Raw genomic sequence first — 25,810 nt, 5'->3', positions numbered from 1 at the left:
TCATTTTTACTATCACTAACTTTTTTTTTGAACATTAGTTAACACTAGAAAGTCTCGACTGGCATTTTTCTGATAAAAGTTATTTCATACACATCACGTGTTTTTTTAAATATTTTTTTTAATAAATAAACCATTATTTGATGCAAAATAAACATCAATTGTATTTGAGTTTTTTGTTGGCGAAATTTGGGATAGGTTTCCAATTAATTAAAAATGTGCAAAAAGAAAAATTTCGAAAAAAGAATGACTCAGAAATACGTTATAAGTATCTAATTTATCCTCTATATATTATTCTTACTAATTTATAGTAAATATATTATTTTATTATGATATTATATTTATAATTATAATAAAACTATTATTAATAAATTAATAATAGTTTTTTATTTATAATTTAAGTTAAAACACGTGGGAAGGACTGGAGACCACTCACTTCTTATTACAATTTCTTTCTTCTCAATTTTTGTTGAAACCAAAAATGTTATATAAAACATTTATTACAGAATGTGCCAACAGAACTGATGCAAACGTGTCTTGCCCAACACAAAAAGTGTTCTTCTGCTTACATCAAACACATTTAATTGTGCGACTTTATTCACTTTCATTGTGTTTTTCTGCGTCTTCATTAATACAATCGTTCTTCTCACTATTGGCAATTTCTTCAAGTAACGCGCGCGAAGGACTGAGGTTATCATATACCCTTTTAAACGTCGAGTTGGCTTGAGATAAACTTTTTGAAATTTGTTCAATTTCTTCAGTGAAAGACTCGGCGTTCTTTTGGAAATGTTTGACAGCGTCTGTGACCTCTGCCGGCTTTTTGTAATTAGTTTCAAGAAGTTTAATGAAACTATCCATGTTCTTTTGGACACTAGTAATCGCGTCTTTGTCATCTTGTAACAATGTTGGAAGATCTTTTTTCATCATTTCTGCACACATCACTTGATCATCCATTTCTCTTCTTTTTGTAGTTCTTATTCTTTTCTATTAGTTATAATTTAAAGTATTATATTTATAGTTTATTATTAATAATAAAATTATAATTAAAGTATAAATACATTAAACTATTTATATTATTATTATTATTATTATAATTACTTTAATTATTTATTATAACATTATAATTGTGTATTAAAAATAAATTATAATATATCTATTTTTTGAATTATTTACTAAAAGTTTTAACAATGGTAAATTATTGTTATTATAAACTATTGTATGAATTAAAACATTTTGCAATTCAAAATTATTGTTAAACTATAATTAATACTAGATTATCAAAAAAAATTTAAAAAAATCCAATGTTATGATAAAAATAGATAAACCATAAAGGAATTATCGTTTTTAAAAAAATGGTAAATTTTACCTTTTTAAATAGTTAACCATTTGCTTTTAATAAAACAATAAAAAAATCAAATTTTTGCGTTTTTTTTCAAAGAGCAATAAAGTACGAAACATTTTATAGAAATGTCAAACTATATTTTAATAACAAATTTACTATAAATAACTAGTATAAACAAATAATGCATCAAACGATGGAGAAGGCAATACCACACAAGCCGACACTCGAAGTGTTAGATTCCTTACGTTGCATAGGAGCACTTGCTGTTATTTTGTTTCACAGTTTTGAGGTGTATTCTACGAGTATGATAGACCAGAAAGTCAATCATGGGTACTTTGCAGTCGACTTTTTCTTCTTGTTATCGGGGTATGTACTTTCCTTCTCATATGACGACCGACTTGATGGGACGAAAGTTACTTCATTCTTAAAGATGAGACTCTTTCGCCTTCACCCCACCGCAGTCTGTGGTGGTGTACTTGGGTTAGTACTCTTCTATTTTGGAAAAGGGGATTTCTTCCCTTTGATAGCGGAGACTGGCATATTGAAAGTTTTCTTCATCTTCCTCTTAACATTATTTATTGTCCCGGTCCCGCCTTGTCTTGACATCCGAGGGTACAATGAATCATATCCTTTAAATTGTCCTTTGTGGTCTTTAATGTATGAGTATATTGGTAATATTTTCTATGCTTTTTTCTATAGAAAACTCAGTGCTCAAATGACTTTTTTAATAAGCGTTTTTGCATCGTTTTTTGTGTTTGACGTTGCTCTTGATATGAATTGTTTTGGATTTTACACGGGTCGAGAAACAACAAGATATTATCTTTCTTTTATGGGCGGGTGGACATTAGAAAAGTCTCAATTTTACATTGGAGTGGTGAGATTTTTCTATTCCTTCAGTGTTGGTGTTTTTCTCAGTAAAGCAAAGATAGCAATCAAACTCCAGAATGGTTTTTATATTAGCACTTTACTATTAAGTGGTGTCTTAGTGATGCCCAGAATTGGTGGGGCAACTACTGGTCTCTTGAATTCAATTTTTGATGGGTTTGTTATACTTATAGTTCTTCCACTTATAATATCTATTGGTGCTGGAAGTACTATTAATAATGAATCTATAAGAAAGGTTAGTAAGTTTATTAGTTCGTTCTCATATCAAACATATATAGTGAATTACCCAATCATATATCTTGAGATGGCGTGGGTATATCGAAATCAAGAAGAACCATATTATATGCACGTTTCAATATGGATATTGACTGTACTCTCAGTTTACCTCACTGGCTATGTATTGATGAGATTTATTGACACCCCTGTTCGAGCATATTTAAATCAGTATAACACGTGGAATGCAGTGAAGCGAGTGGAATAATTAATTCACGTTTTCAATAGTTATTAATAATATATTTATTATTATAATATATAGTATTATAATACTATTATATACGAATATAAATAAATATAGAATAAATACAAATACAAGTCCAATTACACTTTGTTTGGATTTCAAGTGTCTGCTATAGAAATTTAGACCACTTTCTCATAGAAAAAGAACAAGTAGTTCTTCACATTTAAGTCTTAACTTCTATAGAATGACATTAAACTCTTTTGATGACCAAAATGAATAATTTTCAATTAAAAAGTCATTTACTAAAAACCAAATAAAGTCTTTTAAGCAACAGAATGTACTCAAAGAAACTTCAATACCAAAAAGCGATAGTATTATTATAAGACTTGTACTATTAACATTAAAAAACTTATTATATTTTATAATAAAATAAAAAATAACTAGTAGAAACTAGTTGAATCTATACTGAAGTACTATATTGCTCTTCTCCTCTCCGCCCAATTTTCAAGTAAGGAATTTGAAGAGTTCGTAATTTCTAAGTTCTCTCCATACAAAATGAGCCACCAGCCGTCTGTAGCTGCGCAGAAGAAGTCGTGGAACAAAAACGTCGTGAAAGTTGTGAAGAAGATGACCAAAGTTTATGAGGAGGTCCGACTAGAAATAGTCAAAGGTGATGTTTCACCGAAGTCATTTACAAAGTTGACTCAACAACTTGAGAAGACGACACCAGTGATTGACCAATCTCCATACAAATCAAATGAAGTTATTCCAGACGATGTTTCTCAGACATTAATAACTCTTTTAGATGCTATTATAGACTTTCTTCTTAAAATAGAACATGAAGATTCTACACATACACAAGGCATCTATGTGATGCTTCTTAAGCTTATAGAGTTTCCAAACTACCAACCATACTTATACGAGGACTTCCCACCCCCACAGATCTCCACTTCATTATCAAATGTCTTCTGCTCCTATTACAACGCACTTTTAAGAACAGCACTCCTCTTGATCTCATCAATGACTGCCGCTCCTATTCTTAACTCCGTCAAAGAACAAAAAGAGAAGCTGAAAGTCAAGAAGTTGACGACGTATCAATTTGTCATGAAAGCGCCTCCTCTTGAAGAGAAGATGTATCAAGTCACCGCAGATGTATTAGCCGCAGTGTCTTTAAGGATCCCACAAATTGCAAAAGAGATCTTCGAAGCGATTAGTTCGAAGCCGGTGAACTTCTGTCGTTCGATTTATCCAATCAGTGTGTGGGAAAGTTTTAGTAAATATTGTGTAGCGACCAATCGGATGTGTCAGAAATTTCAAAGCGGGTTGTCAGGAGTCGAGAACAAGTGGACGTTACACTTCTCTGCTCGTCTTCCATTTTCTTTCAAATATTACATAGCGTACCTTAATAAAGTCATTGCTATTGTAGGAACAACTAGTGAACAAATCACAGCAGTCCATGGATATGTCCAATTAGTCTCATTTACAACTCATTTGTCCCACGGAAAGCCCTCTAAATTGAATTCGCCTGAGATGTTTTATACGACAATAGCAACATTATGTCTGACTCAATTTCCAAGTACTTTCAAAAAGGTGATGGAAGACAAATTTGCACGGACAAATGCGTATTCCATCGACTCGTTGTCGAATTTTGTCGTCTCAAGTCAAAAGATATTTGAAACATTTGTCGAGCGCGGGGTAGTCCTTGGAGATGTAGTTGACACGGAAAGGATCGTTAAAGTGTTAGATGCTATAATGAAGAGTGATTCATATTATGCACTCTCCACAGCAATGTCGTTACTCTATGAGTTACTCGGGTGCTTAGATAAAGTACAGAAGAAGGTCATTCAACAGTTCATTGTCAACAACTTCAATTTCTTTGCTATTCACTGGTATTACCAAACTCGGAGATTCTTCTTTAAAGTCATCTTCAATCGTTTAACTATCGCTCCAGCTTTCAGAATCACCGGTTCCTTACTTGAAAATGAAGTAAAGAAGTACGAAAAATATGGCGATCTCACTTATGAAACAACTCTCACAGAAATCATTCAACTCAAAATTAAATTCCTTCGCGCTGCGTTGAAGGGCGACAAAAAATTGCAGCCAGAGGATTTGCCACACAAAAAGTACTTGAAAGAGGCGGTCGACGAAATAGACGAGGAACTCAAGGAATTCGAAAAATGGAAAACTACTAATACTGAACAGTGTCCACTCCAACATCTCGACCTCACTCTTGTCACTAAGCTTGAAAACAGCTTAATTTGATAAGTATGTTTTTGTAGTATATTCGAGTTGTACTATTGTTATGATATTTTTATTATATATTAATAGTATATTCCAGTTGTACCAGTATTATAACATTTTATTATAAAATTATAGTTTATTCGAGTTGTACTATTGTTATGATAATTTTATTATATAATTATAGTATGTTAATTTAAAAAAATAAATATATTATACTTATTAATTTATTTATTAGTAATATCATAAATAGTATATTTAATTATAATTAACTAAGAAATAGAGGGACAATAAAGAATCCCGAAATAATAGTTAACAAAGTATCAAATGAATGATACAAAAGAAAACTATAAATTAGTAGTAAAATGTTACAAAGAACCCATTTAAATTTTCTGAGGAGGAGTAAACCTAAAGAACTTGGAACTGGTGAGATCGTTTATCGATGCCAAGAGGACTCCACGCAGCACGTAAATTGTCGGCACAACGCCGAGCGAACCGTTGGGCTGATAAGGAGTGGAAAAAGGGGAAGTTGGTTACCCGATACAAATGCAACCCCCTTGGAGGTGCTTCCCACGCTAAAGGACTTGTTCAAGAGAAACTTGGCATTGAAACCAAACAACCAAACTCTGGTATTAGAAAGTGTGTCAGAGTCCGTTTGTTGAAGAATGGAAAGAAAATCACCGCCTTTGTCCCTAAGGATGGTTCTTTGAACTATATCAATGAAAACGATGAAGTCCTCATCTCCGGGTTCGGTAGAAGAGGTCACGCCGTCGGTGATATTCCGGGCGTTAGATTCAAAGTCGTCTGCGTTGCTGGTGTCTCCCTTCATGGTCTCTGGACAAACAAGAAACAAAAACCACACGCTTAATAGAGTGTTGCTGTGATGTTCGTTCATGTTAGGGTTTTTTTACTGTATTATACTTTTTCTATATCTTTACCATTCTTTGCATTTGTTGTCGCATTGCAAACACTTTTCATGTATTATTCGTATTAATTCTTAATAGTATACATTTACTAAATAATTTATTAATATAACTATTAAAGTATTATAGATACATTTTTGTTGTAATTATTTATATGGTTTTAATTATAATTAAAAATTTATATTCGGTCATTGTTCGAATAATATATTTATTGTTAAAAATTATAATAAAAATAGTACACAACTATTATAATTTTATATACTATAAAATATAGCTATGATATAATATTTTAGTAAAAAACTTGAGTGGTATAAGAATAATTAAAAAATTATAAAATAGCAAATAAGAAGTTTGAGAAAAAGTGGAATTGTTATTAATAGAACAATGAAAAATGAACACCAAAAATTCCATTTTTTCGCATTATGAAACTAAAAAAAGAGTCAATAATAGCCAGTTATAACGGGAAACTCACCTGAAAATGTTGATTATACACTTTCTTGTGACATTTTGTTTTTTTTGTCTTGGCCGTTTCTTTTTTTTATATGGGAATTTCCCGTTATTGTATATTAAACTATACTAATATAAAAAAGAAAATAACGGTGCGACTTATTATTATCTTATGTTATACAAAACTAATAATTTATAGTTTCTCCTCTCATCATTTTTATATTCTTGTCTTGTTATTTTTAACCTGATTAATCTTCGGTTTTGTTTGACGAAACAAAGTTAAATACCAGTGACCTCTCAGTTCGAGTCAATTTCTCTAAGTTTTTATCTCCCACAAAATTTCGTCCTTTTCTTACAAGGCAAACTCACCAGTGAAAGACTCAAAGGTAAAAAGGATCTTATTTTGCAGCAAAAAACACCAAAACACAGACTCTGTTCTGTCTCATCAAAAAGAAGGAAAAATCATACAATCAAATCTTAGTCAATTATCTCGAGATATCTAAAGTAAAACGTCTAAGAATTACATTTAATCAAACATATCATCTTCTCATTTCGAAGCAAAAAGAAAAAAACCTCTCTCTCGAAGCACCATAAAAATGAACTAAAAATTCCAAGACCCCCAAATGAATGGAAATAGTCTGTTAGAGCGTATTCAAGGCCGAGTTCAACATTACGACTGGGGAAAAGAAGAGCCGTGTGTAGTCTCTTCTTTGCATCCGACTGAAGTGTCTCCATTTGCAGAGATTTGGTATGGTTCACATCCCCGTTTACCATCATTAATTTACAATACACATAACCCTATTCCGGCAAACCTTCCATTTCTTCTCAAATTCCTTTCAATTCAAGATCCTTTATCACTCCAGATCCACCCCGATACAGAAACGGCTAAAATGTTATTTGAAAGGGATAAAACTCATTACGCCGATCCAAACGCAAAACCGGAGATTTGTATCCCACTCACTCATTTTCAATGTTTTCTGGGATTTGTCGATAATAACATTTTAAAACAACAAATGACCGAAAATCCTCCACTCAAAAAAGTGTTGATGTTTCATGAGAACGATGAGGCGAGAGATCTGTTGGTTAGGGCCCATATGCTAAGTAAAGACCAAATCTCAATCTTCATTAATGAAATGAAAATCCACATCAAAAATCTGGAGAGGCAAAAAGTCATCCTCTCAAATCATCAAAAACTCTTTGAAAGATTGGTGACTAAATTCGGGGAAGATGTCGGAATCATCGCTTCATTTCTACTGAGATATGAAATCTTCGAACCGTATCACGCGTTTTTCATTGTTTGTTCTTCACTTTTCAATCTCAAATTGTCATTTTTTTAAAGTGTCAAATCTTTAAGATCGTTCGCCATTTCTCTTTTAATTTGAATAAAAAAGACCACCACGGACAATTTCTTTGAACTAATTTTTTGACATAAAAATGATTAAATATTAATGACAAGCCACCAAATTATCCACATGGGTATATATCAGGGGAGTGTGTAGAAGCAATGACGTCGAGTGATAATGTCATCCGTTTTGGGTTAACAAAGAAATTCTGTGATTTAGAGGCACTCAAGTTCATCCCACATGAGACATGTAACAAAATATCTGAAGTAGAAAAGGAAGTGGTCAATGTTAGAAGCGAGAGTCAACAAGCCGCTCAGTCTATTCGTTATATAAACCCAACAAAATACTTATCGTCATTCGTTGCAACTATATATCATATCAATCAAGGGTTCACTGTCGATGTCACACTACTCAAAGTTGGGTTGTTAGTGCTATTTAAAGGAAAGGCAACAATAGATGGAGGAGATTATGATATTGGAGCATCCTTTTATGTGAAAGGCCGCACTACAGTTAAAATAACGGCCATAGAAAATGCGTCCGTCGTACTTTTGTCATAGTAGAAGTCAAGTTAATGTCTTTTTATGTTTCAGTTTTTCTCTTCTTATATGTTTTCTAGTTCCTCCATTTGTTCTATTCTTCGCACCATTTTCAATCATAAGTTCTCATATTGAAGTTTTCATTTTTTATAATAAAAATTATTATAAAGTAAAGTTTTGTTTTTTAATTTCACGACTACGTGCTTGTTGTTCCAAAAATACATAAAAAAATTATCATAAAAACAAATTTCTTAAAAAAACGAATTTGAGAAAAAAGGGTTGAGTGACACAAACCCTAAAGGGTTTCCGAATATCGTCAACAATTCAAGACAACCATTGGTGGAATGAAAAATAGCAAAATCAAAAGAAACTTGAAAAAGGAAGATGGAAGTTGAGAACGAGAAGCGCGACAGATTTGTATTGAGAGAAGTGTTATATACGTCGAAGACGGGGACTGTATTAAATAAAGCTATAACTATGGTACGAGATGGGAAGTACTCATTTTTTGTTGTTAAGAGTTTGTTATTAAAATTTTGAGATGTTTGAGTTTCATTTGATAGTAACTGAAAGGGATTCCAATACCAAAAGACGATCCAACGGTGTTGGAAGGGATTCGACGAGAAGTTGAAGTCTCGAAAATCGTTGACCATTCTTATATAGTTCGTTGTTATGATGGGTTTCTGTGTGAATATGAAAATAAATTGGAGTATTGGATGGTGTTAGAGTATTGCCCACAAAAGAGCGTCGACTTTTATACCCACCAAAGGAAATGCCTGACGGAAGGAGAGAAGTACTTCTTCTTGTGCGACCTTTCAATTTGTATGGAATACCTCATTCAAAGTTTACACGTCCAACATCTCTCGTTGAACCCTCACAACCTCATATTGACTAAAGACACAAGCTCCCCAATACCAAAACTGAAAGTCGCCAACTGCTTTGAACACGTCAGGTATGAAACACCAAAGGACAAATTCATGCACAACCCCTTCTATGCCGCACCTGAAATGTACTTGGGGAGAATCGAAGAGAACTCTGACATCTGGTCGATCGGTATTTTGATCTATGTCCTCTTCTCGAATAAGTTTCCGATGCCACCAAATAAGGTGTTCGAGTTCTTGTCAACACAACAGAAGTTTGATTTGGAGCCACTCAACTCGTATGCGTCGTTGAAGGACTTACTTAAGAGGATGCTTGTCGTTTGTGATTTATTTATTATTAATATAAAGTATTACTCTATTTGAACTCTTTGTTGATTTATTTAACATATTGAAATTCATTTTATAACAATTAGTATGACCCAGCTCAACGTCTGAAATGGTCCGAATTTTTCATTCATCCATTTATCCAAAGATGTCGTGACTATAAAATCGATGAGATCCACACGGACGCATCAAATTATACTCCAAAGAAGATCATTGGGAAGGGAGCATATGGTGTTGTCTTTTTAGCTTCACATACTCAAGACGGTGTTACTGAGTTAGTTGCAATGAAAGAGACTGGAGAGAGTAAAAGTGACTTTTTACTCAAAGAAGCGCGAGTAATGCGGTTGTGTGTTCATCCAAATGTTGTTGCGTTTCATGAGTATATATCATCTCCCGAAAAGCTTTCCCAAGCGTGTGTAGAGCCCACGGACATCGTTGTTCGAGAAAGTATATTAGAGTCTCATTATTATTATATGGTGATGGAGTATTGTGAGTTGGGTAATCTCGAGAAGTACTTAGAGAAGAATGGCGGGCCATTGTCGACGAATGAGATCTTACATTTCTTAGCAGAGATAGCCAGCGGGTTATGGTATCTTCATTTCTGTAAACACATCATTCACAGAGACTTGAAGTTAGAAAATTTCCTCTTATGTAAACCCGAAGGAAGAGAGAAGTATCCCAGACTGAAAATAGCAGACTACGGACTCTCAAGAGCTTTTGGAGATGATTCACAACTGATGCAAACGAATGTTGGAACATTTATATATGTCTCCCCTGAAATAAAGAATCATAAGGTATATACAACTAAGAGCGACTTGTATTCCCTTGGTGTCGCTTTGTATCGACTCGCGACATTTGAGTACCCATTCTCCGCTAATAAAGCCACTATAGACTACGCGTTCCAAACGAAACAACCAATTAGCTTCCCGTCGTACGTCAACGTCGAATTTCATTTACAAGACTTAATCAAGAAACTTATTACACACGACGAGGAATCGCGACTGTCGTGGAGAGAGTTTTTCGCTCACCAATTTGTGTACAGAGCGATGCAACACCACGCGGCGCAAGGGTATGGCATGCCTACGGCGCATGACTTTGACTTGTTAGAAGAGCAACAGATCGTCGACATCGATTGAATGGTTTTGTATATTCCACCTTTTTCTGTCTCCACATTCCATCAACCTCTCAATCACGCTCAAAATGAGTAGTTGCGCTGAGTTTTATTCCGACACAAAACTCATTTTCACCGTGATTGCCGTCATTCAATGATTTTTATTAATTAATTGAATATAACAAAAGTACTATAAAATGATAGACGTTGGAATGAGTAATGAAGTTCCGCATGTAGTAGCTGGTTCATATAAAAAGGATTATTGTGCGTTTTGTGACGTTTTCATCCCTCCATCACTAGTCGGACCGTTTTGGGTAGGGATATATGTGATTGACAGAGAGTTTGATAACAAATATAGTTCCTATCAAGTCTGTACTCCGACGAGCAAACGGATTTCGTTTGATCCTCTTCCAGCCGGGATGTATGAAGTTCGACTCTTTAAAGATCGATATACACGCTTAGCCGTTTCCAATGTCATATACCTTGGAGGGAAAGCCAAGATCTCTTTTGCCAAAGATCTTGAATTCCCGCATTTGATAATTGTTTACTATCAAGAGATCTCAACATCAGAAGACTGGATCGGCTTATTCGAAAAAGGTGTCCACTCGATGAAACAGTTCATCGCTCGTCAAACTGTTTCCGTCACACAGAGAAATGTCAAGTTCAACTGCCGACTCCTTAAGGTCGACCCGACACGGTATGTCGGGGATAAATGTATACTGAGAGAGTTCGAGTTCAGATACTTTAAGGAACACTCAGTCGTGTCAAGTACAACAGCTCCGTCGGGATACTCAAAGTCATTTACTTTGGACTTCCCGTCACTCCATGCCGAGAGATTGTTTGTTCTAGTTTTTATATTAAATACTTATTAGAATGAATTCTACTCTACCTATAATATTATTATTATTTAAAATATTATTATTTAATAGTTTAATAAACAGAACGGTCGACGCTATTCATGTCATATGGAAGAACACACACCACAACATCTGGATCGGTGTCTATAAAGACAAGAACGCCACGTCGTATATGACGTATGAGTACGCAAATCAAGACTGCGACTTCATTAACTTTAAAGTGAAATATGTTGAAGGAGAAACTTGGGAATTCAGGATGTTTTCAACACAATCAAAGGAAATGCTTTGGAAGTGTGAATTGACTAAAACATTGTTTAACTAAATGGCTGACTTTTTGTGTTATACAAATCTTAGGGAATGAATAAAATAATTCGTCTATTTTAAAACAATTTCAATAAGATTTTTTTAAATGTCAAAAACTGTTTTGTACCATATTTATATGGTTTAATTATAGTTTATTAAATAACTCTTTTCTTGATTTTTGATGATAGATCCAATAAAAATATTATTAAATTATTATTAAACTATTATTAAATTAGAATTAAACTAAAATTAAACTAAAATTAAACTAATAATGAAATTTTTTTCAAAACGACAAAAACAACAACTTGAATTTACCATTTTTTTTCATTGTAAATGTACTTTTTGTTAGCATTTTTCGTTTTGTCGATCACTCTATCTCATGACGTTGATGATGACTTAGATTTTGACTTTTTATACGAAGATTATGACGACTTTGACGATGATTTGGATGTAGAAGATTACGCACTTTTAGACGAATACGATCTGAAAGAAGATATGGATTATGATGATTTTGACGACCAGGTACCTCAACAATTTAAAGGAGAGACTCTTTTGGGGCTATAATTGAATATCATTTTCATCCCAATTTTCAACTTTTGTTATTCGATTTTGTTATTGATCTATAGAAAAAATGTTATTGTTGAGTGAACTGAATAATCATGACGACTTCGCCGCCGGTGTTTGTGGACATGTCGTTTGTGCTGACGTGTTGTATGGTGTGCATGTCGCTGTATTATGTGAAGTTACCGAAGACGTATTTGAAGGGCTGTGTATTAACAATCTTAGGTGTAATTATATCGTACATAGTAGTAACAATATGGCAATTCATGGAAGTCACAGACACTCGTTTGTATGTGATTTTTATAGCCCCGACACTGTTAGGTGTAGTTGTTGGTGTTGGGATAGTCTTTAAATTTAAGCCAGCTCAATTCCCAATCTTCATTAGCTTCTTGACACTCATCAGTTCCCTCTCTTCATTCACAATTGTCACTTCAGAGTTTCTCAAGCCAACGTATTTCTTTTTAAATGAGAACGAGCGGAGAGACACCCTCGATTTACTCTTCATAGAAATTTGTATTGGAATGGCCTTCAGCGTCTTTTGCTTTGTCGGGCACATCGCCCTTCTCCTGCGCCTCGTGCACATTTTCCCCGACACGAAGTTACGGGTGCCTCTTCGTGGTTTTTTTGTGATCAGTTCGTTAGTCCTCACAGTGCTCTTCTCGACATTTATCATTTTCATTCGCGACAATTTAGTGAAGATGATCTTTTACTTTGTTAGTGTTGGGTTAGTAGGGATTAGTGCCTTTATGGTGACTATGGTAGATCACTCTGATTTATCGATAATGACAGGACTCTTAGAGTCCATGAGTGGATGGAGTGTAGTAGTAGTAGGGTTTTTACGACAGAATGAGGTTGTAGTCTTCTGTGGGAGTATAATAGGGATGTACTGTATCACAACGGCATTTGACTCATGTTCGACTAAACAAGTCTCGTTGTTGAGTCTCTTCTTCTCAAACACAAAGAGCACAAATGACTTCGACGGTGTAAAGAAGACGGTCGAAGTCCCTCAAATCACTCTTAAAGAAGTCGGGAGGATGTGTCTTGAGAATCAAAATATCGTTATAGTGCCAAGTTATATATCTACGAGGACACAAAACCAAATCTATTTCTCGGACTTCTTGGCACTCATGAAGGAAAAGGAGAAGAACGTCAGAATAGCAATCCACCCTAATGTCGAGGTACTACGAGGGTTTCTTGAAATCGTGATGATATTAGGAAAAGTGAAGTCTGAGGATTTGTGCTCGTTTGAAATCAACGAAAGAATGAAAGATATCGATTTGGCTATTATCCTCGGCGATTGTAGAATGACCCCCTACTCATCAGCACTTTGGAAGAAATTTGAGGTGGACAAAGCTTTACACACCGTCGTCATTTCTGATAAACAACTCATCGAAAATAAAGAAGAAAATGTCTTGTGGTGTCAGACAACTATCGGAAGCGGATTGGAGTCACTTGTCGACTTTTTAAGACATGCAATTTATTGAACTGTTTGTGTAAAAGTATGGTTTAATTATGGTTTATATATCAATACTTTATAGTTTCAATGGATTATGAAAGAAAGGGAATTTTTTAATTTTTTTTTTTATTTAATTAAATTAGTTAATTAATTTATTTAATAGTTTTTTAATCTCTATTCTAGTTTTGTATCGTATTATTAATAGTTCAATGTCTTTGAAAACTCTTTAAAAACTTAAATTTTTGAAATAATAATATTAGTTTATTAATTGTTAATTTTATGTATAATTACTACAAAAAAATAACTTTTGTTTTAATGAGCAAAAATTGAGTTGTTTTTTTCACTTTTCCTGTATTACCAATTAAATGTAATATTAATTATAATTATGGTACATTTAAAAAAATACGAACTTGTCAAATTTGCTTCGAGTTATTCGTAAATTACTAGTAAATTACTAGTAAATTATTAGTAAAATGAATACTACAAAGTAATGATACAAATTCAACTTGAAAACCGACATGTCAGTTCCCCGGAAAAGAGGACTAACAGTCAGTCGGAAGATTAAAGTAGTGAGTCCTCTCAAGAATAATCCAATTATTGTCGACTCTGATTACACACAAGAAATGCCTAACATCCCAATGCGGATTCATCAAGCTTCTGACAGAAGTATCTCCACTAATCCACAATGCGATTTAACTAACTTCTTTGTTCAAAATTACAAGACGGAGTCAACTACACCTCCTCCACCAACATCACCAGTCTCTAAAATCATCACCCCTAAATTCTCTTTGGTTGACTCCCTCATCCAAAATTATGACTCGGAAAGTATTAGCGTTATACAACAACTCTCTATCTTACAGAAGAAACAGTTCACCTTTATGGAAAGACCACTCAAAGATCTCATTCAATCGTTGAACACCGACAACACTTCCTTATTGTAATTACTATATTTTTACTATTATTTTTACTATTATTTTTACTATTATTTTTACTATTATTTTTACTATTATTTTTACTATTATTTTTACTATTATTTTTACTATTATTTTTACTATTATTTTTACTATTATTTTTACTATTATTTTTACTATTATTTTTACTATTATTTTTACTATTATTTTTACTATTATTTTTACTAGTGGTTGTTCTAATACTTTTTTTAGTAAATATAACATTTGTTTTTTTACAGAAAACGAAAGGAGGTTTTACTACAATTTTGTTATTCAAATCAAACTCTCATTTACTTACTAATATTTATTAATTAAAATATTATAAATGAATAATTTGAGAAGAACTTCAAAGACTTAAAAATCAAACCCATAATGAGCCAAAACGAAATAGAAACAAACGGTATGACCCTCCTTTTTGAGTTTTGTAAAAACAGCCACATTCGATTGGATGTGAGCAATCAGTACAACCCCGAAAAAAACGAAATTTTAACAACAATCCATATAAATGAGGGTGTTGTTTATCAACAAACAAAACCTTTCGAAACCTCTTTTTTTTCCTCTAAAACCGCACTTTCTCTTATTGCCCTCGAGGCATTGTCTATAATCGACAACCAAAACGCACAAAACTATTCCAATCTCATCACTCAAACAAAAACTCAACAAGACGTCACACCCCCCTCTTTACTGATTGCAACTCTTCCCACCTCCTTGGAAGTCTTTGCTGTCCCGCCACCCCGTGACAGGGAAAGAAGATATGAAAAGCGTTTTCCACCACGAGAACAACGATATATGGATCGGCCACAAGAGAAAAGGTATAGAGACGACTATAGAGATCAATATAGAGATAATTATCAGAGAAGAGATAGACAATATCCACAAGCTAATAAAGAGGAAATGGACGCAGATAAGGTACTTGAAAGATTGTCACAACACTACGGGAAAAGAGTCGATACCCAATATTCGAAGTTTGAAGAAGGCGTGGGGTGTGCGATTCGATATGGCGATTTGTCGTCGTACGCATCAGGACTCCAGGAACTTGACGCAAAAGCTATAGCTTCGATGGAACTATTAAAGAAGCTATTCCCGAAGTCACAGAATAATTACGAGGCTTTGAGAGCAGCAAACGAACAACTCACATTCTTGAACGCTCAGATCCAAAGACAGACGTATCAACACCAGGAGTTTCAACCACGTGGATATTACAACGCCGGATACCAACAACAACAATTCCAACAAAGTTATCCACAAAACACAACGGGAGGGGGCTATAGTTATAACCCTTATAAGTAATTTATTGTTATTTTATTATTTATTACGTGTTTTTATTCAACCATTTATATCAACAAGGCACGCCACTACTTTGTGACAATCGATGATACTAACTGAAGTAAAAATGTTACACAAGATGATACCAACATCAAAATAATATGGAGAATATAAAAATTGCGATTGAATGTTTTTATAACTTATTTTTGGTTTGTAGTGATAGTAGATCACTTCTTCGGTTTAAGTTTTTGCTAACAAATATTTAAAGTGTTTTAAATTGTCCTTATATGTGAGGTGAGTGTTTTTTGTATAATTCAACCAATTCAATTCAACATTGTTAATGATTGAGATGAAAAACTACATTTCAAAATTATTTAAAAAACAACTTTATTTGTTGAAACTATATCTAGATAATAATTGTAATAAACAACTCTGAAATCCATGTGCTTCTATTTTCAATAATTCAGTTACAAAAAACAATATTTTTTACACTTATGAAATGTAGAATATTGAGTTCTATAATTACAGAGAACACTTCATATTTTTCTTCATATTTCTTCAATAACAATTGTTATTTCTTAATAATATAAAAAGACCTTTTAAATACCAAACTTCTTCTTTTTGTTTTAATAAATCGATTTTTAAAAAGTTGAAGTTGATATTTAATATAACAGAGGTGTGTATAAATTAATTAATAGACATCTATTTTTTTAAACAACTTGTATCATCATTAGATAGAATGTTGAAAGTTCACCAAGAATTAAATTTCACTCCAACTAATGGTACATACGACCTCCAAGCACTCCGATGGCATTTTTCATATGGAGGAGTCTTAACAATTCCTTCAGTTGAAAAAATTATTCAAAAAGCCAAGGAGATATTAGTTTTTCAGAATAATGTTGTAGATGTCACTGGGGACGCTATAGTGTTCGGTGACTTACATGGCAACTACTTCGATTTCATCACTGAGCTTGATGATGTGTTTGTTTTCTTCATTGTGTAATTTTTTTTCAAAATCAAACTTTCAAATGGAAGTTGTCCTTTTCTATTACAAAAGTATTAATATAATTATAATAAAATTATTATTTTAAATATTAGAAATTAATCAGTTGAAATATAGTATATAAATTAGTAAAATAACTATAAAAATACAAAAAGGGAGTATATGAAGGACAAGAGTACATTTATTTTTTTGGGTGATTATGTTGATCGTGGCTCCTTTTCATGTGAAATAATTATAACAGTTTTATGTCTCTTAATCAACAATCCAACACGTGTAGTCTTACTTCGAGGGAATCACGAGTGTTTACGTACGAGTACTGTCTATGGATTCATGCGAGAATGTAGTTGGAAATACAGTGAGTCCCTTTACATCAAATTTGCATTACTCTTCCAGACGTTACCTTTAGCTTCATTACTTCACACGAAGAGTGGTGTCTATTTTCTTTCACATGGAGGGTTCAGTCAATGGTGCATGGACATTACTTCTATCAACAAAATACCACGAAGACTTGAACCAGAAGATAATACTGACTTATTAGAAATGGTATGGTCGGATCCATTGAGTGATACTTTAATTGAGAATGATAAACACCTTTCAGAGCATTGGAATACCCTTCGATTCATGCCAAATACAGTGCGGAAATGTGGGAGTTATTATGGGTATAATGCTGTGAAGGAGTTTCTTGATGCCATTGGAGCGAAGTGTTTAATACGAGAACATGAATGTGTCAAGAATGGAATAGCAACTACCTTCTTTGGAAATACAGAGAGTACTTATCCATTGTGTTACACGGTATTCTCTTCTCCAAATTATATTGACAAAAACAAAGGGGCTATTCTATTATTTATGAATGAAAAAATAGATGTCAAAAGGTATTCTGGTGGTGATGTGACTCTCAAATATACTCCACTCCTTATCAATGGCATTTCTTATTGTAATTATGTCTTATGTAGAACACTGGATACTCTCTTCAAACTTCTCATCTTAGACACCTTCTCATCAGTAGACTCCGATAGTGATGAACAAATCACGTCTAATCCACCAATTGAAGAGTCAATTGCAGAACAAAACTCAAAAAAGAAGAAGAGACGTAATAACTCTTTAACTCAAGTTAATTGCAAAGAAAAGAAGAAGAAGCTCTCATGTTCAATAGCCTGCGAGAACCCGACAATGCGTTTGTTTATTCTATTGTTTTATAGTAAATGTTAATAGTGATAAACTATATGAAGTATAATAACTTGTTATATAACAGATTGATGACAGGCAGACAATTTGATGATTGCTGAAGAGGACATAGCACCCCAGAAGTGCGAGAAAACGATGAGAGTTGTCAATAAAGTGCAAGAAATTAGATTAGAGTCTCATGAGACGAATTAATGAAGTCCCATAATTTAAATTTTTGTTGAAATATTTTGATATAAAGAAATAATAAGAAAATATTAAAGGCATACCATAGGAATAGATAGTGTTATTTGTTCTCTCATATATGTCTGAGAAATTGCCGGGTACCCTAATCCATTGTGCTTTACACTTTGGATTCTGTATTGGGCCATAATTTTATTTAAGTTATTTAGTAGTTTTTTATTCTATAATTTTACTAAATTTTAACTTATTTAAAATGTTTTAAATGTTCGGATGTGCTTTGATACTTCAAAGACGTGATGAACTGTTTTGGATTTTTGAAATTTTCTCTTCTTGTTTTTAAAATTGGTCAATAAAACCAGTGCGCTATTTTTATATCACACAAAATTGTTTGATGCAAAAGTTTTTTTTAGATTAAAACAAGTTCTGTTCTGTTCCAAAAAAAGTTGTTGATTTTCATGTCGAAATGAGTCAAATATTGATTGTCCAATTTAAATGGTGTTGATAAAATAACCTTAAACAACAAAAAGTTGATATTACCACATAATTTAATCAATTAAACTCTCTTTTTTCTTCTTTACAGTTGTTCTGAGTTTGACAGAATAGCTCAAAGGTGATTTTGGCATTTAATTCAATGTGTGAAAATTACCTGTTTTAGATAGAACAAATTTTAAGTGTATTTTGTTGAATTGCATTTTTCTAATAATATAACCATTAAGATATCTTAAGAAATTTTCTAAATATACTATTTACAATAGATTTAAACTAGAGTCATTTGCTAAACGTTGTCTGGTCTGTAACGTTGTCTGCCGATTTTTAGACCATTATAAATGGAATATTTCGGGAATTTTTTTGAAAAACCCCAAAATCATTGTTTCAATATTTTTCCCAGTTTTTTTTCATTTTTACCTAATTCCCGTTTTTTTAAAACAAAAATCAATTATTTTTTGTCAAAAAGACAACGTTTGGGGAACAGACAACGTTTATCGACTGGCTCTATATGTTTATTCCATATGAAATAAAGATAAACATTTATTAATAGAATGAAACTCATTCTAATGTGTTGAGTCTTGTACAATAAAATGTTTATATGATAGTAATATCAAACGTGAAATAACAAGTCCTACCTATTTTAAATATTTTTGTTTTCATTTTTGGTTCAAAAGAATATAAAAAGGTACATTAGCACTTGATAATCACAATGCGAAGTATTATTATAATCATATTATGTGCTATAGCACTTGCTGACATACTGAATGAGTTCAGTGGAGATGTTGATATCTATGACATGGGTCGAATAGGGAGAGGGAAGAATGCTGGTATGTGGCAACACTCCTATGACAACGGATATGACATCTATTATTATCTTGCAATGCAGCCATGGAGACACTTTGTTTGGACTTATAACGACAATGGAGTTTGGGTGACTAAAACAATGAATGAAGATAACAATGTAGCTGATTACACCAAATTAGATACAAACACCGAACAAGACTTTTGTCAAAAGGATTATGGGTATCCCATTATGAAATTTGAAATTGACTGGGACAGAGTACCAACTGACGACACTCGACTGACTCAAGTTGATGTGAATGGAAAGACTTGTTATCAGTATGCTGCGAAATCTCCACTGGTATACGTAGTACTCTCAGCTAAAAGAGATGATGTGAAGAAGGACAATTACGACATATGTCGAATGGACTTCATTGGTGGGAAGTCAGTGACATTCAGAAGCTTTAATGGACTTAATGCGCAATTTGTGAGTGATTATTATACAAACATGACAGCCAAATGTGTTAAGCAATTTACTGCTAATAATGTGAATAGTGAGTTAGCACTTGTCTTTGGTATCAGTGACAAAGCTGCACTTAAGAATGTACAAAATGCATTTGGGAATTACAAGAATCTCGCCACAATAACAGACGTCACTGTTTATTACTTAACAGGCGAAGCTTATTCAATAGCAAAGACAACTCTTTCTAATTTGAATTATGACTTCCTTTCATCATTCGAACCAGTGAAAGGGAAAGTTGACTCTTTGATCATTGCTGCACAAAGAGACTTGGCAGACAAAGTCAGTAAAAAGTCTATAAAAAGAGGTACTATATTAGTTTTGACTGATGAAGGCATATCTCGTGAATTTACAGCGTCTACTGATTTCGATAAAAAGAATTTAACAGTGCATGTCGTCTCTTTGAATACCCAAGGAAGTGCTATGACTGCCAAATTAACAACTTTGTTGTCACTTGGAGATCACTTCCACGAGACAAGCGATAAGACACAAATAGAGGCTGTGATCAATGACGCTTTTGTTGGCATTCGAGCGAATTTAACGGAACGGTGCGATAGAACAAAGTGCAATGGATTTTGTGATGCCAAGAATCGATGCACATGTCCAATGTGTTGTGAGAACACTTGTTATTACTCATACTGTGATACTACAACTGCTTCATGCACACCTTGGCCACCAGCAAATCCAAAACAGAAGATTGTATGTCCATCGACTTGTGTTGGTGACTACACATGTAATGATATGGAAGGCTGTGTGGTAAGTCGGTATAACACTTCATGTCAACCCCCTGTCAGCTGCATGAGTACGACATGCCCAAATAATCAAGTCAGAGATACATGCAAATTGGTCGATAACTGCCAACAAGATGACACACCCGCTGCTGATGGATATTGTTGGACTTACAAATGTGATGCCATTTCTGGTTATTGTATTAAGAATACCAGAGGAACGAATAAATGTCCGTTGAAAACGTCGAATTGCCAACAATACAAGTGCAGTGCTGATTTGACGTGTACAGTCGAGACGAAAGTCTGTGTGAAGACTATGCCTTATATAGAGATGGATTGTTATATTGCAAAATGCAACGAAAAGACTGGGCAATGTGAGAACAAATTGAGTTGTGATGTCTACTCCTCATGTGGTGGTGATACTTCTGGAGAATCGATCTGTTACTGTAATGCCACAACAAACAATATCTGCAAATGTGATACTAAGCCGAATGGAGTCTACTGTAATGATAACACTCAGATCTGTGATTACACTGGTGATACTCCAAAATGTGTCAACTCGATTTGTAAAGAAGATTTAACTATTAAAGACTGTATGGTCTCTTCATGTAATGAAACAACGGGACAATTAATATGGAACCCAATTACATGTACTGGAACGGTCCCCGCAGATACCAATTGTGCTAATATGTATGTCTATGGATGCACGAACAATGTATGTACCGTAGTTCAAAAAGTGACTGATTCCGAATTAAATGTGAATTGTGGGATATGTAAATGGGACGCGACACAGAACAAAGTTGTGTTTACCACAACATGCACTTCTTTGCAATCGTCGTGTGGAGGATTCAATGGCGTTTGCAGTGCAAATGGAATGATGTGTATGTATCCAAACCAAGTGAATGGTGTAACTCAAGACCCACAGACCTTCTGTCAAGTCTGTTTACCATTGACCTGTGGAGGGGATAGTACTGTTTACAAATACACATATGATACAACAACTGGGAAGTGTAGTTACGCTATGAACAAAGTCCCTCAATGTTCCGTCTGTGAAACAAGCACTGGTCTCTATACCTCAGTCTGTGACAATATCAAGTTAGAGAAGACTTGGACTTCGAAGAGTGGGGCTAATATCACTTACAAAATTCCAAAGGATTGTAGGAACAATCAGTGCATCCCAAGATACCCAGTAACTTGTTTGGAAGAAGAACTCTTTGAAGACGTTTTTGCTCAGTTTGGGGTATGTATGGACTATCTCAAGGCGTCTTATCATTATTCGTCCAAATTAGATACTTACAACTTTGTATATGGCTTTGCACAGAGTGATGAATTCATGGCTGAAGCAGACGCAGAAGCCTATTGTGAATGGAGTTTTGTCGAATCCAATTGCAAGCGATGTTTGATAACACCAAGTGGTGGAGAAGAAGAAGCCAAATTTGAAGTCTATGATGATTGTCCTCGGGACAACGGAGGTGTTCAGTATATCTGTACTTCCAATGAGTGTAAAGTTGACCCCGACTTTAAGTGTCAACCTGAGAATTGTATAGTGAAGGCTTTAGTTATATTAGAAAATGGCAGTAACACATGTGAAGATGCCTATTCATTATGTACACAACAAAATACAAAGGTAGAGTCTATCAGGAAGTCCGTCTATGATAATTATGATAATGTGGGAAGATCTATGAAATGTGATTCGACGACTTGTGTCTCAAATAAATGCCCAACAAGTGCCAATTCCAATTGTGACCAATTTGAAGAGAATCACGACTATGGCTGCAGACTCCCAACTTATGAATGTGACATTGAAAATGGATATTACTGCAAATTCAAGACTATTAATATGACCAACCCATCACAAGATAACATTTACTTTACAACTCGAGATGGCGTCCATTTTAATAACAAATGCTTTGAATACAAATGTGTAGAGACTTGTACGGGAGGGTCATCGACTTATGAAGGGAGTATATTAGATACAGCAACTCAGATGACTTGTACACACAAATGGGTAGTTACTAAAGATGTATCGAAACCAGCAAGTCGAAACCTTTGTGAAGAAGCGACTTGTGACACAACAACAGGTCTTCCCGTCTATACAGACAAGTCGTGTATTGTCTCTGAAGAGTTCCCGACTTTAACTTCAAACCAAGCTCGATGTTTCTATTGTCAGTGCTCGTATGTAGATGGCACTGCTTCTCTTGTAATGTTTGCTGATACTGAAACAGAACATTACCAATTAGATGCATGTGGTAATTGTATGGTGATGAATCAAACAGATCGAACACAACAATTGAACAACAAGGTCGAATGCATTCTAGCTGGCGAAATCAATAACACCGGTGCTATCGCTGCAGCAACTACTGTCGCTGCTGTAGTCGTAGCCCTTATTGTTGCACTCATAGCAGTGTCTATTGGCCTTTTTAAGACGTATCAATTGGTCAGTTCCGCAATGAAGAACGTCGTCAACGTCGCGAATGAAAACACGCAATTTAAGGCTGCAGAAAACGTCGCCGCGAACACCAACTTTAACGAGTAAATGCCATAAAACACTTTTGATGCTATTTCGTCCTTTGCTTGTGTTCTAATTATTCTTTTGATTTAAAAAACTATAATTCCATAGAAAATAATGATTAATAAAATATAATATGTTTCTAGTTTGCTTGTGTTCTAATTATTTTTAATTTAAAAACTATAATTCCATAGAAAATAATGATTAATAAATATATAATTTGTTTATAGTTAAATACTGGTATAAGAATGTTTTATAAATTATAGCTTGAATTATAATAAAATAGTTATTCAGAGTGATAAACTAATAAACATAGTACAATGAATTAATTTACTTCACAAACGTGTTTTTGTTGTTGACGAAGACACTCACCGATGGGGGAAGTGTGAATTCTACCATCCTACACGACACTATTTTAAGTTCCCTGAGGCTTTTGCTCTTAGAAATGTCGTTTGTATATAATGTATTTCGGGAAAGGTCGAGCTTGATGAGACATTGTGGAGTTGTGATACCCGTGAGGTTGTTACACTTCCACACAGTGAGAGACGTAAGATTTGAGTGATTTTGAAGATCGAGTTTTGAGAGGTTGAGATCGTTTAAAAAAATCGACTGCAAGCTCCGTGGGAAGTCGGTGGACGGCAAAAGCTGACTTATCAACGTGATGAGTACAAGGTTGGGAAACAGTTCGAATATTGGCATATCGCTGCAGGCTGTCAGGGAGAGCCGCGTTAATCCGATATTGGTTCGACTTGATATACGAGATTGGACAGCTTTGACCTTTTTGATGCTATCTGGCAGAACGAGATTTAACAATTGATTTTTTGAGAGGTATATTGACGCAAGAGGAGGAACGAGAGGAACATTTAAGAGCTGAACATTCTCGGTTATTTCAATTTTCCTGAGCGAGACACCAACAAGACCCACACTTGTTAAGTTTTTGCAAGAGCACACTGCTAACATTGTCACTGTTGTTGGTATCTGCACACTAACAAGTTCATTACAACGGAAGAGTTTCAACTGCCGAAAAGTGCAATTCATGATATTTGGGAAGAAAGTGACTGGTGAACTTGAGAAGATTAGTTCGTTCAGGTTCGTAGGAAGAAGTGGACGAGAGAGTGTTAACGCAACAGAAAGAATTTTTGATGCTGGTAGATTGAGTAAATGAAGGTTGTGTATTGTAGACACACACGACTTCACGCACGTCAGACCCGTTAGTGTAAAGGGAAAAGTTACTGTATCCACAACCACATTATCAAATGTCACATTTTCAAGACAAACGTATTTCAAGTCGAGTGACGGTAACGTGCACCGCGTCAATTTTAAATTCTGGAGGTTGGTGGGAACTGTCAAATTTTTAGAACAGTCTAAACCAGTCACACAGAGGGATTGAATGTGTGTGTTGTGAATAGCAAGTTTTTCTGTCTTTTTATTTAAACCAATATAAAGGTGGAGCTTCTTCCCATATTGAATGTACATTTTCTCCGCTTCCAAGTCGTCTGCTTTAGCAACATTTAAGTACCCGAAGTAGGGAAGTAATATCACAAAATATGGAAGTTCGCTGATTTGGTGGAAATACAGACCAACGTACGCGCCAAACGAATTCAGTTTGTACAAATTGTCAACGTCCTTCTCTTCCGCATTTCTGATTTTGAAAATCGACTTCTTGAACTTGAGGTTCGTTGATTTGTCATACTCTTCCAAAAAGCCATCCAAGTGGTTTGCAAAGCAGTCGATGACGATTTTCTTGAGTGTCGGCAGGAACGAAAGTTGTCTCCCCGAAAACACGTTTCCAGCTTGGGAATTGGCTTGAAGGACTAAATAGAGAGATTGGATATTTGTCATTTTCGCGTAGTTCACTCGTGAAAAGCAGTTTGTTTGTATGTGGACTTCGACGCACATCTGAAGCCAATTTGACTGGAAATTCGTTTCTTGTGAAGCGGTTATAAACCCTATAAGAAACACAACACTCCGCGGAAGCTTTATGTCATTTAGCATTGATAGCGTACACTTCACCGTGTGAAGCTTTGGGAAGAATTTCGAAAACTTTTCAAGGAAGGTTGAGGTTGGTTTGTTATCAGAAATTCTGTACGGGATGATGTGAAGCATTCCAACTGCCTCTTTACATTTTTTGCTCACACAAAAGAACTTGTGTAACGTTTTCGTCGAGTCTAAGTACAAAACGATATTCATCATATAAATAGGTTCTAATTTACTCATTGATGAAGTTATTTGATAATCAGTTTCTTCCAATATTTTTAATTTTTTTCACCAATTTTTCTATATTTATTATTCACTTTTTTAGTTCATTTTAAGTAAGTTATTCTACCATTTCTTTTGTTGTTCGAAGTATTGAATTTCGCAGTTAAATGTCTTTTAATTATTGTATTCAAACTCCTTATACTTGTTTGTATACTTTAAGCGCCACAACTCTCATAGTGAGTCATGTTTCTACAGACGTTAAGGCTCCAAGTTTTAGACTCCAATTTTTACATAGTAAAAAGTATATACAATAAATAATTATAATAAATAATTATAATTAATA

The 25,810-nt window shown here is 34.2% G+C and overlaps 13 protein-coding genes across 13 annotated transcripts; 11 read left to right on the top strand and 2 right to left on the bottom strand.

Moving 5' to 3' along the window:
* Positions 1-591: 591 nt before the first annotated feature.
* Positions 592-951, bottom strand: EIN_359820 (hypothetical protein; the record flags this gene model as incomplete). The annotated part of the gene is made up of 1 exon (XM_004257612.1): positions 592-951. The coding sequence occupies one exon, from the start codon at positions 949-951 to the stop codon at positions 592-594; it is 360 nt and encodes a 119-aa protein (XP_004257660.1).
* Positions 952-1,520: 569 nt separating this feature from the next.
* Positions 1,521-2,705, top strand: EIN_359810 (hypothetical protein; the record flags this gene model as incomplete). Its single annotated transcript, XM_004257611.1, has 1 exon — positions 1,521-2,705. The coding sequence occupies one exon, from the start codon at positions 1,521-1,523 to the stop codon at positions 2,703-2,705; it is 1,185 nt and encodes a 394-aa protein (XP_004257659.1).
* Positions 2,706-3,236: 531 nt separating this feature from the next.
* On the top strand, positions 3,237-4,943 carry EIN_359800 (hypothetical protein; the record flags this gene model as incomplete). The annotated part of the gene is made up of 1 exon (XM_004257610.1): positions 3,237-4,943. One exon carries the CDS (start codon positions 3,237-3,239, stop codon positions 4,941-4,943), a length of 1,707 nt encoding a protein of 568 aa, XP_004257658.1.
* Positions 4,944-5,361: 418 nt separating this feature from the next.
* On the top strand, positions 5,362-5,787 carry EIN_359790 (40S ribosomal protein S23, putative; the record flags this gene model as incomplete). The annotated part of the gene is made up of 1 exon (XM_004257609.1): positions 5,362-5,787. One exon carries the CDS (start codon positions 5,362-5,364, stop codon positions 5,785-5,787), a length of 426 nt encoding a protein of 141 aa, XP_004257657.1.
* A 1,125-nt stretch (positions 5,788-6,912) lies between these two features.
* On the top strand, positions 6,913-8,189 carry EIN_359780 (mannose-6-phosphate isomerase, putative; the record flags this gene model as incomplete). Its single annotated transcript, XM_004257608.1, has 2 exons — positions 6,913-7,584; positions 7,746-8,189. The coding sequence occupies 2 exons, from the start codon at positions 6,913-6,915 to the stop codon at positions 8,187-8,189; spliced, it is 1,116 nt and encodes a 371-aa protein (XP_004257656.1).
* A 363-nt stretch (positions 8,190-8,552) lies between these two features.
* On the top strand, positions 8,553-10,506 carry EIN_359770 (hypothetical protein; the record flags this gene model as incomplete). Its single annotated transcript, XM_004257607.1, has 3 exons — positions 8,553-8,685; positions 8,739-9,364; positions 9,460-10,506. The coding sequence occupies 3 exons, from the start codon at positions 8,553-8,555 to the stop codon at positions 10,504-10,506; spliced, it is 1,806 nt and encodes a 601-aa protein (XP_004257655.1).
* Positions 10,507-10,693: 187 nt separating this feature from the next.
* Positions 10,694-11,660, top strand: EIN_359760 (hypothetical protein; the record flags this gene model as incomplete). Its single annotated transcript, XM_004257606.1, has 2 exons — positions 10,694-11,319; positions 11,423-11,660. 2 exons carry the CDS (start codon positions 10,694-10,696, stop codon positions 11,658-11,660), a joined length of 864 nt encoding a protein of 287 aa, XP_004257654.1.
* Positions 11,661-12,300: 640 nt separating this feature from the next.
* EIN_359750 (NADP transhydrogenase subunit beta, putative) lies at positions 12,301-13,686 on the top strand (the record flags this gene model as incomplete). Its single annotated transcript, XM_004257605.1, has 1 exon — positions 12,301-13,686. The coding sequence occupies one exon, from the start codon at positions 12,301-12,303 to the stop codon at positions 13,684-13,686; it is 1,386 nt and encodes a 461-aa protein (XP_004257653.1).
* A 490-nt stretch (positions 13,687-14,176) lies between these two features.
* On the top strand, positions 14,177-14,599 carry EIN_359740 (hypothetical protein; the record flags this gene model as incomplete). Its single annotated transcript, XM_004257604.1, has 1 exon — positions 14,177-14,599. The coding sequence occupies one exon, from the start codon at positions 14,177-14,179 to the stop codon at positions 14,597-14,599; it is 423 nt and encodes a 140-aa protein (XP_004257652.1).
* Positions 14,600-14,980: 381 nt separating this feature from the next.
* Positions 14,981-15,898, top strand: EIN_359730 (hypothetical protein; the record flags this gene model as incomplete). Its single annotated transcript, XM_004257603.1, has 1 exon — positions 14,981-15,898. One exon carries the CDS (start codon positions 14,981-14,983, stop codon positions 15,896-15,898), a length of 918 nt encoding a protein of 305 aa, XP_004257651.1.
* Positions 15,899-16,613: 715 nt separating this feature from the next.
* On the top strand, positions 16,614-18,254 carry EIN_359720 (serine/threonine protein phosphatase 2B catalytic subunit gamma isoform, putative; the record flags this gene model as incomplete). Its single annotated transcript, XM_004257602.1, has 3 exons — positions 16,614-16,855; positions 17,033-18,051; positions 18,145-18,254. 3 exons carry the CDS (start codon positions 16,614-16,616, stop codon positions 18,252-18,254), a joined length of 1,371 nt encoding a protein of 456 aa, XP_004257650.1.
* Positions 18,255-19,440: 1,186 nt separating this feature from the next.
* EIN_359710 (170 kDa surface lectin precursor, putative) lies at positions 19,441-23,295 on the top strand (the record flags this gene model as incomplete). The annotated part of the gene is made up of 1 exon (XM_004257601.1): positions 19,441-23,295. The coding sequence occupies one exon, from the start codon at positions 19,441-19,443 to the stop codon at positions 23,293-23,295; it is 3,855 nt and encodes a 1,284-aa protein (XP_004257649.1).
* Positions 23,296-23,598: 303 nt separating this feature from the next.
* Positions 23,599-25,485, bottom strand: EIN_359700 (hypothetical protein; the record flags this gene model as incomplete). Its single annotated transcript, XM_004257600.1, has 1 exon — positions 23,599-25,485. One exon carries the CDS (start codon positions 25,483-25,485, stop codon positions 23,599-23,601), a length of 1,887 nt encoding a protein of 628 aa, XP_004257648.1.
* Between the last annotated feature and the right edge of the window lie 325 nt (positions 25,486-25,810).

Source organism: Entamoeba invadens (genome assembly GCF_000330505.1).
Source record: "Entamoeba invadens IP1 unplaced genomic scaffold scaff_1105074725991, whole genome shotgun sequence".
In the NCBI taxonomy this organism is placed as follows: domain Eukaryota; phylum Evosea; order Mastigamoebida; family Endamoebidae; genus Entamoeba; species Entamoeba invadens.
The sequence above is the reverse complement of the archived record's forward strand: the minus strand, read 5'-3'. Positions and strand labels throughout refer to the sequence as shown.